This window comes from Sphaeramia orbicularis, chromosome 1 (assembly GCF_902148855.1).
Source record: "Sphaeramia orbicularis chromosome 1, fSphaOr1.1, whole genome shotgun sequence".
Classification (NCBI taxonomy): domain Eukaryota; kingdom Metazoa; phylum Chordata; class Actinopteri; order Kurtiformes; family Apogonidae; genus Sphaeramia; species Sphaeramia orbicularis.
Genome location: NC_043957.1, coordinates 15,657,671 through 15,670,845, shown reverse-complemented (window position 1 = coordinate 15,670,845; position 13,175 = coordinate 15,657,671). Strand labels below are relative to the sequence as shown.

At 37.8% G+C, this 13,175-nt stretch overlaps 1 protein-coding gene across 1 annotated transcript in view; it reads right to left on the bottom strand.

The window, feature by feature from the left end:
* Positions 1-211: 211 nt before the first annotated feature.
* The window catches only part of LOC115434262 (nidogen-1-like), a 54,252-nt gene continuing 41,288 nt past the window's right edge, over positions 212-13,175 (bottom strand). The window contains exons 16-20 of the mRNA XM_030156149.1: positions 8,576-8,747; positions 8,343-8,500; positions 5,501-5,624; positions 3,862-3,974; positions 212-1,650 (exon numbers count right to left, since the gene is read on the bottom strand). Of these exons, the coding sequence (XP_030012009.1) occupies positions 1,532-1,650; positions 3,862-3,974; positions 5,501-5,624; positions 8,343-8,500; positions 8,576-8,747 (686 nt within the window). The 3' untranslated portion in view covers positions 212-1,531. The remainder of the gene's footprint in view (positions 1,651-3,861; positions 3,975-5,500; positions 5,625-8,342; positions 8,501-8,575; positions 8,748-13,175) is intronic.

Here is a 13,175-nt window from a genome sequence, read left to right as displayed (position 1 = left end):
GAAATATCTTAAGAATGCAGACAATTAACCCATAAAGACCCAAACACTCACTGGGGACCAAAATATTTACTGATATGAAAAGTTAAATAACAGTTGATCCACTAATTCTATCAATGCATGTAAATAATTGGTGTAAAATACAGTTTTTCATCTTTTCATGGTCATCAGATATGACCTATTTGGATGTTCAGAGGCTCCATAGTTACCCTGGAAACACCATCATCTTCTGCAACATTGATTCACCAGTAAAACCTATGGAGTTGGATCAATGACAGTGGATGGAGACACTCATTTTTATGTTGAGTTAATGATATATTTTACTGAAAATGTCGCTTTTTCCTCCATTTGATATAATACCCGTCAATTTTAATTTGAGCTTTTATGGACATCAATCATGATCAGTGAATTAAATGCTGAAAAATACCTGATTTTCACTTAATAATGCAAAATACTGACCATATTATTATAATAAATGGTGATGAATCACTTAAGAAAAGTTAAAAATGGTTTGATCATTTGGGAACTGCCACAAAAGTAGCACTGGGTCTTTATGGGTTAAACAACAAAGCAATACTTTTATCAGATTTTTAACAGATAAAAGTGGAATTGTCACTGTTCAGTCCTTGAAACGAGATGCAGCGACTGTAGTTAAAGTCCAACACATGAAGACAGTCAAGTTTGGCTTCACAGTAATATCAGCACCTTTCACAGAGAAGGGAATATTGTCTGCAAAACATCGAATTATTTACAAGTTCACAAAAAAACAGAGTTTTAGCACAAACGAGAATAAATCTGACCTCAAAAAGACTTAGTGGTTCAATGTGAAGGGTTCATCCCTGACATGGAAATTAAACAGAACTGTTAAAATATAGAATTACATTTTATTTGAGCAACAAACACTTCATTTACCACTATAACAAAAACATTTATTGAAGCCAAAAGCAAATGATTTTTTAAAATTGAACATTAATAAAAAATGGCTTTTTGTATAATAATACAAAAAATATCTAAAGCAAATTAATCTACAAAAAAATATTCCCCATAAGATGAACCATCAAACCTCCAGAACATTACAGTAAATTGTTGGTTGTATTTTATTTTATATGTGCTCTTTTTTCTCTTTGACTGTTAGTTTGCAGCTAGCTTTTCAGAAGACTTTTAAAATATTTTGTTTCGCATCAGGGTCTTTTTTTTAACAGGTGATTGTTTTTCGCTGTTAACATTGAAACACCAACAACTTGGGTATTAAAAATGGCAAAAGTATTTTAGTTTTAATGTACAACCAGGCTATTTTCATTGTTCAGTACCTTTTAACAATTTTTGTCATTTTAACCTGAAACTCATTCAGAAACATGAATAAAGCTAATGATCTCACTGCACCTGAAGTTTCACCATAAACAGAGCGAGGTCTGAACGCAGCCAAACACAAGGAATCTTGGGAAACTTTAAATTCAAGTAAGAAAAGTAGAAAACTTTGAATTCAGTTGAATGTCTGTGATTGTCCGGACAATGGCGCCTCAGTCTGGCATCCTCACAGGTTCCCGTCCACACAGCGGCCGTCAACGTTGTCTGGGCAGCGGCAGGTGAAACCGCCAAGTCTCGGTAGACACAGGTGGGAGCAGCCACCATTGTTAGAGCAGTAGTTATAGGCTGATGGAGGTAAAAACGACAGCGTTAGCCAAGTAGATGTCTGTCAGAATGGTGGTCCTGAGTATGTGTCATATAGTAACACAATAACAAACTTTACAAATACAACACTTTTCAAGACCAGCAGTAAAAGGTTGGATATGGAATATGTTCTTGTGAAGTTTGTGTTGGAATCTGTTTTGTGCTGGGAGTCGGATGTTGTGGACATTAACTAAATCAATTTCTAAGCTAACACTTGTTGCAGTTGCCTCCATTGTGATAAAAGCATGCACATACTTTGGGCTAGTTGATCACATGATCATGTTTTGGCGTAAAATCACACTCCATGATCTGAATAGAAACCTACAATTAATGTAGTCAAGTTACAAACAAACAAGTTTCCTCTACTCTTCTCTGGTTTCTGAATGTTCATTTACTGTCTGCATTTTTGGATAATTTTGGCTCAAAATCAAGACACTATATCCATTAATTTTTAAAATCTTTTTTTTCCCCATTTACTTTTAATGACCAAAATGTGTGTATGCTGTCTATGTCTATGCTGACATCAGCACACATATAGACGTTGTAACATCAGCTGGATCGATGCCAAAAGGTACAATATGTGCGAGGGGCGGGGTTTGTTGTGCCTGGCACCACTTGTTTTTACTAGTTTACCTTATCATTTCTTTTACTTATATCTTTGTTCAGTACTTTGGGCAGCTTTTGTTAATTTAAATGTGCTACAGAAATAAACTCAGCCTTGACCTGATGGACCATTTGTCAATTGATTAGAATTCAGGGCTGGTTCATTTGAAGCACCAAAGTTTTAAAAAAAATCCGGAGTCGGACAAGTTCAAGATCCACCGCTAAACTGCGATAGCTACTGTCAGATTGACAGGGAAAATAATACATCAAAAATAATGTTGTAAGAATATTTTATGGTTGATTTAATATTCAACTCAAAATAAGACACTTTTTACTTTTCTTAGATGTTCTAGTCTACAGTTATCCACTCATAAAAATGTCTTTTTTGGCTTTATAGTAACATCAACATCTTATAGAAGAGAATATCGTCACACTTAAATTTATCATTAACCAAAAAGTACTGCACATTTATTGAGGCCAAAGGCAAATTATTTATATTAAAAAGTTCCACTGTAATAAAATGCCTTCCATGTAATTTAATAAGAAAAGTGTTCTAATATATTGTAATGTAATCAAATCTGAAGTAACCTTCATATAATCCCTAAAATAAAACCAAAAAAACTGTATTATGACTGCCTTTTAAAAAAATCCCTCTCTCTTTGTATTTTTTTTCCAGCTACAAAGAAAATATTAAAGAATAGGACAAAAAAGGTTGAAAGAAGTGAAAGGTCAACCAGCGCACATGTAGAAGGACCATCTACAACAGGGGTGTCAAACATGTGGCCCTTGGGCCAAAACTGGCCCGCCCAAGGTTCTAATTCGGCCCGTGGGATGAATTTGCTAAGTGCAAAAATTACACTGAAGATATTAACAGTCAAGGGTATTGATCTGGTTTTAGTTCAGGTTCCACATACAGACCAAAGTGATCTCAACTAAAATAATAGCCTATTAACCTATAAATAATGCTTCTACATTTTCTTCTTGGTTTAATGTGAAAAAAATAGTATTACATTATGCTTATAAATAATAACTGCAAATTGTTCTTTGTTTTAGTGGAAAAATAACATTAAATTATGAAAATATTTACATTAACAAACTATCCTTGAATAACAAAAAGTGAAAAACCTGAACAAATATGAACAACATGAAATGTCTGAATAAAATGAAGTGCAATTTTAACAATATTCTGCCTGTTACTAAATGTTTTGTGCCTTTGTAGATCCCATCTGTCAAGCACATGTATAAATGACAAGTTGAGGCATTACATTGTTAAAATTGCACTTATTTTCTTAAGAAATGTCCGTTTTTTTCAGGTTATTCACATCTTTTTTGTTTGGATAATTAGTAAATGGAAATATTTTTGGAATTTAATGGGGTTTTTTGCACTAAAACCAGCAGAAAAAATTGGAGTTGTCATTATTTATAGGTTTTACTGGTCCGGCCCACTGGAGATCAGATTGGGCTGAATGTGGCCCATGAAAGAAAATGAGGTTGACATCCTTGGTCTACAAAAAACAACCGGTTCCCAGCACAAACCCAGAGCTGAACAGTGAGCTGCTCCTAAACGGTGGCGTTCGTTATTGGCTGTACCTTGTGGGCACTGCGTTGGCGTCGTGGCGATGCCGTAAAGCCGAGAGCGTTTCTGAGGCTGGAACTGGTCTGTCTCTTTCTGAGTGTAGCGGTCAACAGAGATGACTGCTTCCCTGGATGAAAACATATCACCGCATTAACATTCAGCGACATTCGATCCATGTCACATATCATTATATTGGTACCACCTTACATAATGGTAGGGGAAACAAGTCGTACATTGGGCAAGAATGGGAACAAATTCCACCTGCAAATCTTCGGCAGTTATTGTCCTCAGTTCCCAAACGCTTATTGAGTTTTGTTAAAGAGGTCATATTTTGCTCAACCCACTTTTATTAGTCTTTGGTACATTTGTTTCTGTATTTGGACCCTAATAGTTAAAAAAGTTTGAATTTGAACCCTCCAGGTGCTGTAAATCTATCTTTATATTCATTTTGGCAAAAATCGAGTAGATTTCTAAAACCAGTTTTACTTCCTGCTTATTTTGTTACGTCTCGACATTTGCACATTTGCAGGGCAGCCATGGCTCAGAAGGTAGAGTAGGTTGTCCAGTAACTGAAGGGTTGGCGGTTCGGATCGCTCTGTCCCTGTCATGTGTCGTGTCCTTGAGCAAGACACTTCACCCTCCTTGCCTCCAGTGTCACTCACATTGGTGTATGAATGCGTGTGAATGTTTGGTGGTGGTTGGAGGGGCTGTTTGGCACGAATTGGCAGCCACGCTTCTGTCAGCCTGCCCCAGAGCAGCTGTGGATACAAATGTAGTTTACCACCACCAGAGTGACAGTGAATGAATAATGGATCAATAATGTAAAGTGCTATAGAAATCTAATCCATTATTATTATTATTATTATTATTATTATTATTATTATTATTATTATTATTATTATTATTATCATTATTATTATATAAGGTCAAGACTTCCAACAAACATTTCTCCAAGTACACCATAATTGTTTATCAGTAGCAGCGGTTGTTGTCCATACTGAAAATATGTCCAAACTTCAAGCCGATTCCCTAAAATGTTCAGTTGTTGGTTGAACAGGACAGAGCAGCACAGCCAACAACCTGGAGGGGGCGGGGCATGAAGTGGTTCATGTGCATTTAAAGGGCCAGCACTGAAAACGACCTTTTTGGTGTCATTACTCAGAAATAAGGTTGAAGATGGACCTGTGAAGTTGAATTAATGAAGAATTCAGACCCAAGCAGAGCATTTACAGTTTATGTAGACCACAGGGAAATGTTTTAAAATGCATAATTCCATTTTTAAAAAATCTAAATATCACTCCTTTAAAGGGAAGGTGATGTAACACAGTAATGAACAAACCTCTGTCCAAATTAAATTTCAAAATGAGTGAATATTTGCAAAAAACACTAAAGTTTATCATTTTGAACATTAAATATTCAGTCTTTGTATTGTATTCAACTGAATATACAGGTAGGTCAAAAAGAATTTGCAAATTATTGTATTATGTTTTGATTTACATTTTACACAATGTACCGAATTCACTGGATTTGGGATTGTAATTTTAGTTAGTTTTACATATAAGTGTATATATGATTTTGTTTCGTTCAGTTCAACTCGTCAGTTCAGTTTTTGATTAATTCATCTTTTCACTGTAGTTTTTGTTCTTGGTTTACCTCCTCCAGTCGGTGTAGTACAGGTTCTTTCCAAAGGAGACCAGGCCAAATGGGTACTGGATCCCCTCGGCGATCTTTATCCGGATCCTGCGATGCGGATCCATACACTCCACTTTACGAGTACCTGCATGGGAAAACACAGTGGGGTGGGGTGGGGAGGTGGGGGGGGGAAGCGGTGGGGACCAGACAGGCAATGTAGACATGATGTTGAAAATTAATTAGAACAAAATAAATGAAATTCAGCAGCTCTAAGGCATCTAGATTTGAAGCATTTCTAGTAGTATTTATAGTAGTTTTGTCTTCATGTGACAGGACTCTTATTGCCATTTTTCATGTTTTTTGGCAAAGTGAACATAAAGCAGACAACGAACCTGATCCAAACATCACAGGTTAACCTGTGCCACATGTGCACCCTGGGTAAATTGCCTGGAAATAACATGCCTCTCCTTATATGGACATGTGCTTGTAGGTCACATTTCCAGGTTTTACAAAATGCATTTTTCCTCTTTGAAACCCCAGATATGATAAATTCACCTCAGTTTCATTATGTTTTATTAATATTTTTGTTATTTTACGCTGTAGAAAAGTTGTGAAAATAGAATGTCAGACAACATTTATGATCAAAAAACAATATTATAAAATGTCATTACCTCCGCCAAGGAGGTTATGCTTTTGCTGGCATCTGTCTGTCTGTCTGTGTGCAAGATAACTCAAAAAGTTATGGACGGATTTGGATGAAAATTTCAGGAAATGTTGATACTGGCCCAAGGAACAAGTGATTACATTTTGGTGGTGATCGGGGGGTGGGGGGGTGGGGGTGGGGTGGGCCTTGATCTGCCTTTTCTAGTTTTAGACATGTTTTCTACACTTATTTTATTCATATCTACTACTACTTTTGTCAAGTTCAGACTTTGTTAAACCTATTTCAACACCAAAAAAAACTTTGTCTACATGAGTGACGGTGTGTTTTCACAACAGATTTGAACATTTTCACAAATCTGACTTCAAACTTTTAGCATCATTTAAAGCTATACCGTATGATGTGGCATTTTTACACTTTTCTTTTGTCATCTTAAAATGCTCCTAATAAACGTGTGTCAAACTAAAATGTAAAAGAAATCCACCAGGTATTGAAACTCAAAAATGTTTAATTCTCATATATTTCTGATAAAAGTCTGACCAATCATTTTATTCAGTCCGAATGAAATAATTGGCCGCACCTGGCTGAGCCTCCTGTCAATTATCCATTATCGCCGTCCCCACATCCAATATGTGTCCCTCTGCATCTGATGCTTCACTCGCGCTGCTTCTCCTGTCACTGACCACAGTTTACTGTCTAGGATGTGAATGGATAAAACTCAAAACCAAGGGGAACAAACAGGAGTCCGATGAATGAAGGATGGAGATAAAAGTCCGAAAGTCAGGTGTACTAGACTGAACAGGTCTGCATAAAGGTCAGTTTTTATGACCATGGGACTCATACAGGTACATGTACATGGTGTCACACAATGTAGGATGATAAATGTATGGACTATGAAACCTCAAATGTCCATGGACAAATTCGCGGAGGCCACACGTTCACAGTGCGCGTGCCTGTCGCCTGGGCACCTCCGTGGTGCAGTGAAGACACTGACCCAGCGCTGCACAGACCACATCCTTAAATACAGGGTCTACTGATGGAACAGGGGCCGCGGGCCCGCGGCAGGTGGATGATGCATCTGATTACTGAGGGAGGGGTCCGCGGACACACCGAAGCGGACCGGACCTCTGCCTCTGCTTCCTCCGTGCGCATCAGGTGACAGGAGGAGAGAGGAGGGGAGCATCAGAGCTCAGGCAGAGGGAAGTGGGCGGGACTTTGGAGGGAGGCGGGTTGTTCATGTTCAAACTTTTACTAAGTGCTGTGAGAAATGCCACATCGGTAGGTATAGCTTTAAACAATGAACTACGAAAAAAAGCCTCAGTTCCATAAAGATGACATTGTCCTGAACATTAGGATATAAAACACTTGGGTTTTGTGTTATTTGGAAGTATCAGCATCCGTACACATTTTTCAAGGTCAAATTCAAGCACTTTTTAAGCACTTTTAAGGGTCATTTTCAAAAATTTCCAGCACAGCCCCTTATCACTGGGGTAAAATACATATCTACCAGAATACATGACTATTTTTTTCACTTTTTGTCTCAATGATGTACACTGTATTATGCTATAAACATCTAAAATTACGTTTCATAATTGCTAAAACGTAATTAAAGGAGAACACAAAGTTTTATCCAAAAAAAAAAGGAAGGCACTCTGCATTCTCCAGACACACTCACACCGAGAGAGACAAAGATTAAGATAAAAATTACCTGAGAACACCCAGTAATTTTCTTTTTTGGCAAAGTTTTATTTTTCAAAATGTATCACCTCTCTGTAAGTAGCTTTGGCTTGCCATCTAACCTGGCAGTTAAGATTTAAATAAATAAATAAATAAATAAATAAATAAAATTAATAACATCACAGTTATAATTGCAAGCACTTTCAAGCACTTAAACTTAAATTAAAGCACTTTTCAGACCTTGAAAACATAACATTGAAATTTTGATTGATTTTCAAGGATTTCAAGACCAGACGAACCCTGAAGTAATTTTTTTAAAAAAAAGGTGAATTATGTAGAAATCAAAAAAAGACCCTTTGACATCTGAGGGTTTTTAAAAATGGCCTTTTCTGAATTTGCTTCTTCATCTGTTATTATATTTCTGTTCTATTCTTGTATCATGTACAGTTTTCAGGTTAGGTTTCTCCTCTGAGTGAATGACTGTGATTCATGAGACGGTTCATTTTGCTGCCATCTGAGTCTCACCTGCGTCGGCCCAGCAGAGCTGCTGGTTGTCGGGGTCAAAGGTCAGACCATTGGGGAGCCCCAGATCGTCTTTGACCAGGACGACCCTCTCGGTCCCGTCCATGTTGGACATCTCGATCTTGGGCCCATCTCTGTTCCAGTCAGCCCAGTACAGCCGCCTGCAGCCACAGACAAACCGGTTAAAGATCACGTTTTGCTTTATGGTCTAATGCCAGGTGTAGACGCAGACTCACCCGTATGCCGGGTTGGTGACGATGGGTCGAGGGTTGACGAGGTCGTTGTCGAAGAGGACTCGCCGCTGGCTGCCGTCCAGTTTGGAGACCTCTATAGTGTCGCGCATGGAGTCGGTCCAGAAGAGGAGGCGGGCCACATGGTCGATGGCGATGCCTTCAGGGCTCTGCAGGTCTGAGGACATGACAAACACACTTTAACGTCTGCTCATCCTGCTGTTTAAGACACTCCTCACTGGGTTTTAATTCACTTTTAGTTTCATATGTTGTTTTCCTCATCTATAAACCCTTTTACATAAACTTGTCTTATGGATTCATTTGGTTTGTTCTGTCTTATGTTGTCAATAACTGCAACTTACCGTGATCATCCCAAAAGTCCTCACCTCCTTTGGCTGTGATTCATTTCATTTTGCGCCTAATGAGTTACAAAAAACACTACAGCTTCATCCAGTTATCCACCTTCAATACTTCATTATGAACTATGGTTTCTCATCAGTGGACTGGCTTCTGATTCTCATAGATTTCCTTGTTGTATGCAATGTACATATTGTCTTAAAGTAATCCTTTATGACTGATTTTATACTGTGACCATTGTTTTTTGTATAATTTGCCTCATGCTGCTGCCAGGTCATTGATGGAAATGACAGTTGGTTCTTGACTGGGTGACATTTTTTAATAAAGGTTAAATAAATAAATAAATGCTGCCTCCCTTGGAGTTTTCTCTTAAATGTGTCCAATGCTGACTTACAGTTTTATTCACCTGAGTGTGTTTGTGAATCATTTAGGGTCAAGTGTCACAATTAACATAAGGAAACACCCCAATATGTCCATATATTGGCAGCAGAAGGACATGTCGTGCAAAAAAGGAGCAGAATTTGTCGATGGTGTTGGAATTCCTCAGATATTGTAGTAAAATTGTCCTTAAAGGTAGGGTAGGAGATGTTTTCCTGGGGCATTTTACTATATTGTTTAAAATCCCCTTCACACCCCAACTGCAACCAATTAATTAAATGCTCTAACAGAAAAATAAAAAATTTTAGTCACCTGTGGAATGGACAGGACTGAAAAAATGCCATCCAATCATTTTTACCAGCCCATCGAAATGATTGTATGGTGATATGTCTATCAAACTAATCTGCCATTTGTCCCTCCTCCCTCTGCGAGTACATTTCAGTACTCTGGAGGTGTGGCTTCGGGGGAAAGTCTGAAGAAAGAAGTTTGGACTTTTGAATTGTGAGTTTTCAAAATGTAGCTTGCTTGAACCGTTTTTCCAGGATCTCCTATCCTACCTTTAAACACAATAAGATCAACTCAGTGGAAATTTACAATTGAAGAATAAGGCCTTTAGTGGATGAAAACATATAGAATTGCATTTTCTTCTGCTGGTTTTCTGAAAATGTGAAAAAAAACAGCAGACACATGATCATAAATGGAATGAATAAAACATGCTTGATTTAGTTTTTATTCATCGTGTTCTTTTAAAAAATCCAAATATTGAGAAAATAGATGAAAATTAGCTGCTTCTGAGGAGCTGTTTGTTTCCTTTAAAGGGGTCATATTTAGCTAAACCCACTTTTATTAGTCTTTTATTTTATTAGTCTATTTTTTTTTTGGACCCAAATAGTTCACAAACTTTGAATTTGAACCCTCCAGGTGCTGCAAAGCTATTTTTATATTCATTTTGGCAAAAATTGAGTGGATTTCTACAACCCGTTTCAATTCCTTCGTAATTTGTTAAGTTTTATAACTAGTTACTAGGCCTGTAATGGTACATGTACCGAACCGAACCGTTTCGGTACACACCTGTTCAGTACACAGCTGTACTGAAACGGCACAATATGTTGAGAAAAAGAGAAAGGAACGAAAGACGCAGTTCGATGCGGAACTTTAAATCCACGCAAGTTCCACATGGACATATTGAAGGATGCACACATTGACCCGAAATACAAAATAGCAGCTGATATAAGATAAAAAAAAACAAAAAACAAAAAAAAAAAACAAATATGATGTGAACCTGGAAGGACAAGACTGAAGACCCTCCACCATCATTACAGTCCTGTTTGGGATCAGTTCAGGTCCCGGTGAAAGACAACAACAAGGAAAGAGACGTTAATAAGATGGACACTGCCACCTATGAACTACAGTAGTTCTAAAACACTTAAACTTGCTCTGTCTGTCTCTCTCTCTCTCTCTCTCACGCACGCTGTACAACAGAGGAATACAACCCGTAGTTGGACGTTGAAATTCTATAAAGTTTCACTTTCGTTTCACGTCAGCATTTGTTACGTTAGTTATGGACCCTCCACCCCCCTGGCTCCGACCAAAAACAAAAAAAAAAAACCAAAAAAAAAAAAAACATCCCCCCAACAAATCACACCCTGCACGCACGTGCGCACGTACACACAGTGTCCTCAACAGTTTATCTGTCCTAAAATAGATAATTTGGCTAATTTTTTGTTGTCAATGTTGCTCTTCAGTTTGTTTAAAGAGAATACCAGTTTGTCCTCTGGTTAATGTTGCACTTCATGTGGAATTTTTTTGGTATTTTTATGCAGAATGTGAACTGATAGAACTGTGATTTGATTTTTGTTGTTTGTTCAAAACTACCTGTTAGGGAAAAGTGCAATACTAATGTTTAAAATACATTTAGTAATATTAATAATTTATTTTATTTTCTATTTGATTTATAGCCGCTGAATTATATTCCTGTTTTTCTATATTCAAATTTTTCAAAAAATTGGGGGAAATTTTTTCAAAATTCATAAATGTATTAAAAATATGTTGAGGGGTTTTCTTTCTTCCCGTACTGAACCGATAAAAAATGAACCATGCCTTTCAAAACCGAAAACGTACCGAACCGAAAATTTTGTGTACCATTACAGGCCCACTAGTTACGTCACGACATTTGCACTTATAAGGCCAAGACTTCTGATGAACATTTCTCCGAGTACGACATAATTGTTTATCAGCAGCAGCGGTTGTAGTCCATACTGAAAATATGTCCAAACTTCGAGCCGATTACATAAAATGTTCAGTTGTTGGTTGTATTAACAAACTCAAGTGGCTGAATGGGACAGAGCAGCACAGTCAACAACCTGGAGGGGGTGGGGTCATGTGCATTTAAAGGGCCAGTGCTCAAAACGAGCTTTCTGGTGTCATTAGTCAGAAATAGGGTTAAAGATGGACCTGTGGAGTTGAATTAATGAAGAAGTCAGACCCAAGCATAGCATTTACAGTTTATGTCGACCACAGGGAAATGTTTTAAAATGCATAATTCCATTAAAAAAAGCAAAATAGCACTCCTTTCAATCCTCTTTACTGCTGATAGAATCAGTTCAGCCTCTGATGTGGAATAAACAGACTCATTCACTGACTGAACACAACGTCATATGAATTCATCTGTTTTCTGATTGGTTGTCAGTGTTTCTATTATTCATCAAACTGTTCATAATTCCACTCGTGTTGTGTTTGTCATGTAGGTGTGACATGGAATCATTTCGGTCACTGTGTAGCAGTGACTTCATCTTTCAGAGAGGGGAAGCTCATTGTCGGCTTGCATCAAAAAAAAAATTGTCAAGTTATTTAAACATAAATTTGGCCCTCCGTTCCTTTTTAAGAAAATGGTCAGTGACCTTATCATACCAAGTAGGTGTCTTTTCCAGGGACTTGATAGCTAGTTCACTCCGAACTAGCCAACATTATGATTGATTTAACTATCTACAAAACAATATTAAACTCAAACAAGAAATGATTAAATTATGTTACTGAAACAAGAAAATGTTGAAATTATGTTAAATTGAAACGAGGAAGTACAATGAGTGTATTTTATTTACAGTGCAAGAAATGAACACGTAATTTCGTAGTGGTTTCTCTCTCGATTTCACAAGCAGAATGCACGAGGGTATTAAACTGAACTCTGTCAAGTAAAGGAGTAGATCTCAAAATAGCTGTCAATCAAACGGGATTCAGAATTTCGACTGATCCTCCAATCAGCATGTGGAAGCCCAGCGTCCAGCCCAGCTGAGGTCCACCCACAGCTCCATTCACCCCCAAAGATGCTGAGCGTCTGGGGGCGGGACAACATCGTGGCATTTATCCAATTACCGTCCAGTTCTGAGGCAATGAAAAAAACTGTTCCATGAAGTCCCATTGAAGTGCATGGATGCTGAGCGTCTACGGGCAAATGCATTGACCATAGATCGTATGAGAAAACAGTACAACGGGAATGTATAAGAAGTTAACAACATCAAGTCCATTGATTTGTGATAAAGCTGATTCTGAACGAACTCGTCTTTGAGATGAACGTGTTCAAACACATTTGTAGTCAATGAAATGTCAACACAACCGTACATATTTGACCATTTAATTTTAGGGGAAGCTGAGCTTCCCTTGCAGTTTTTGAGAAATCACCTCTGCTGTGTAGGTATCGCTACAGGATTTAATGTCCAGTTCAGACCAAAGACTCACAACAAGATGAACCTGTGACGACCAATACTGAAAGGCTGAACTTCTCCATCCGGTCCTGTTGGTGTTCTGGTGTTTACAGGAGCTGGTGTTGCCTCAAACAACCAGAGAAACCACAGACCAGGAGGCGGGGTTTCAC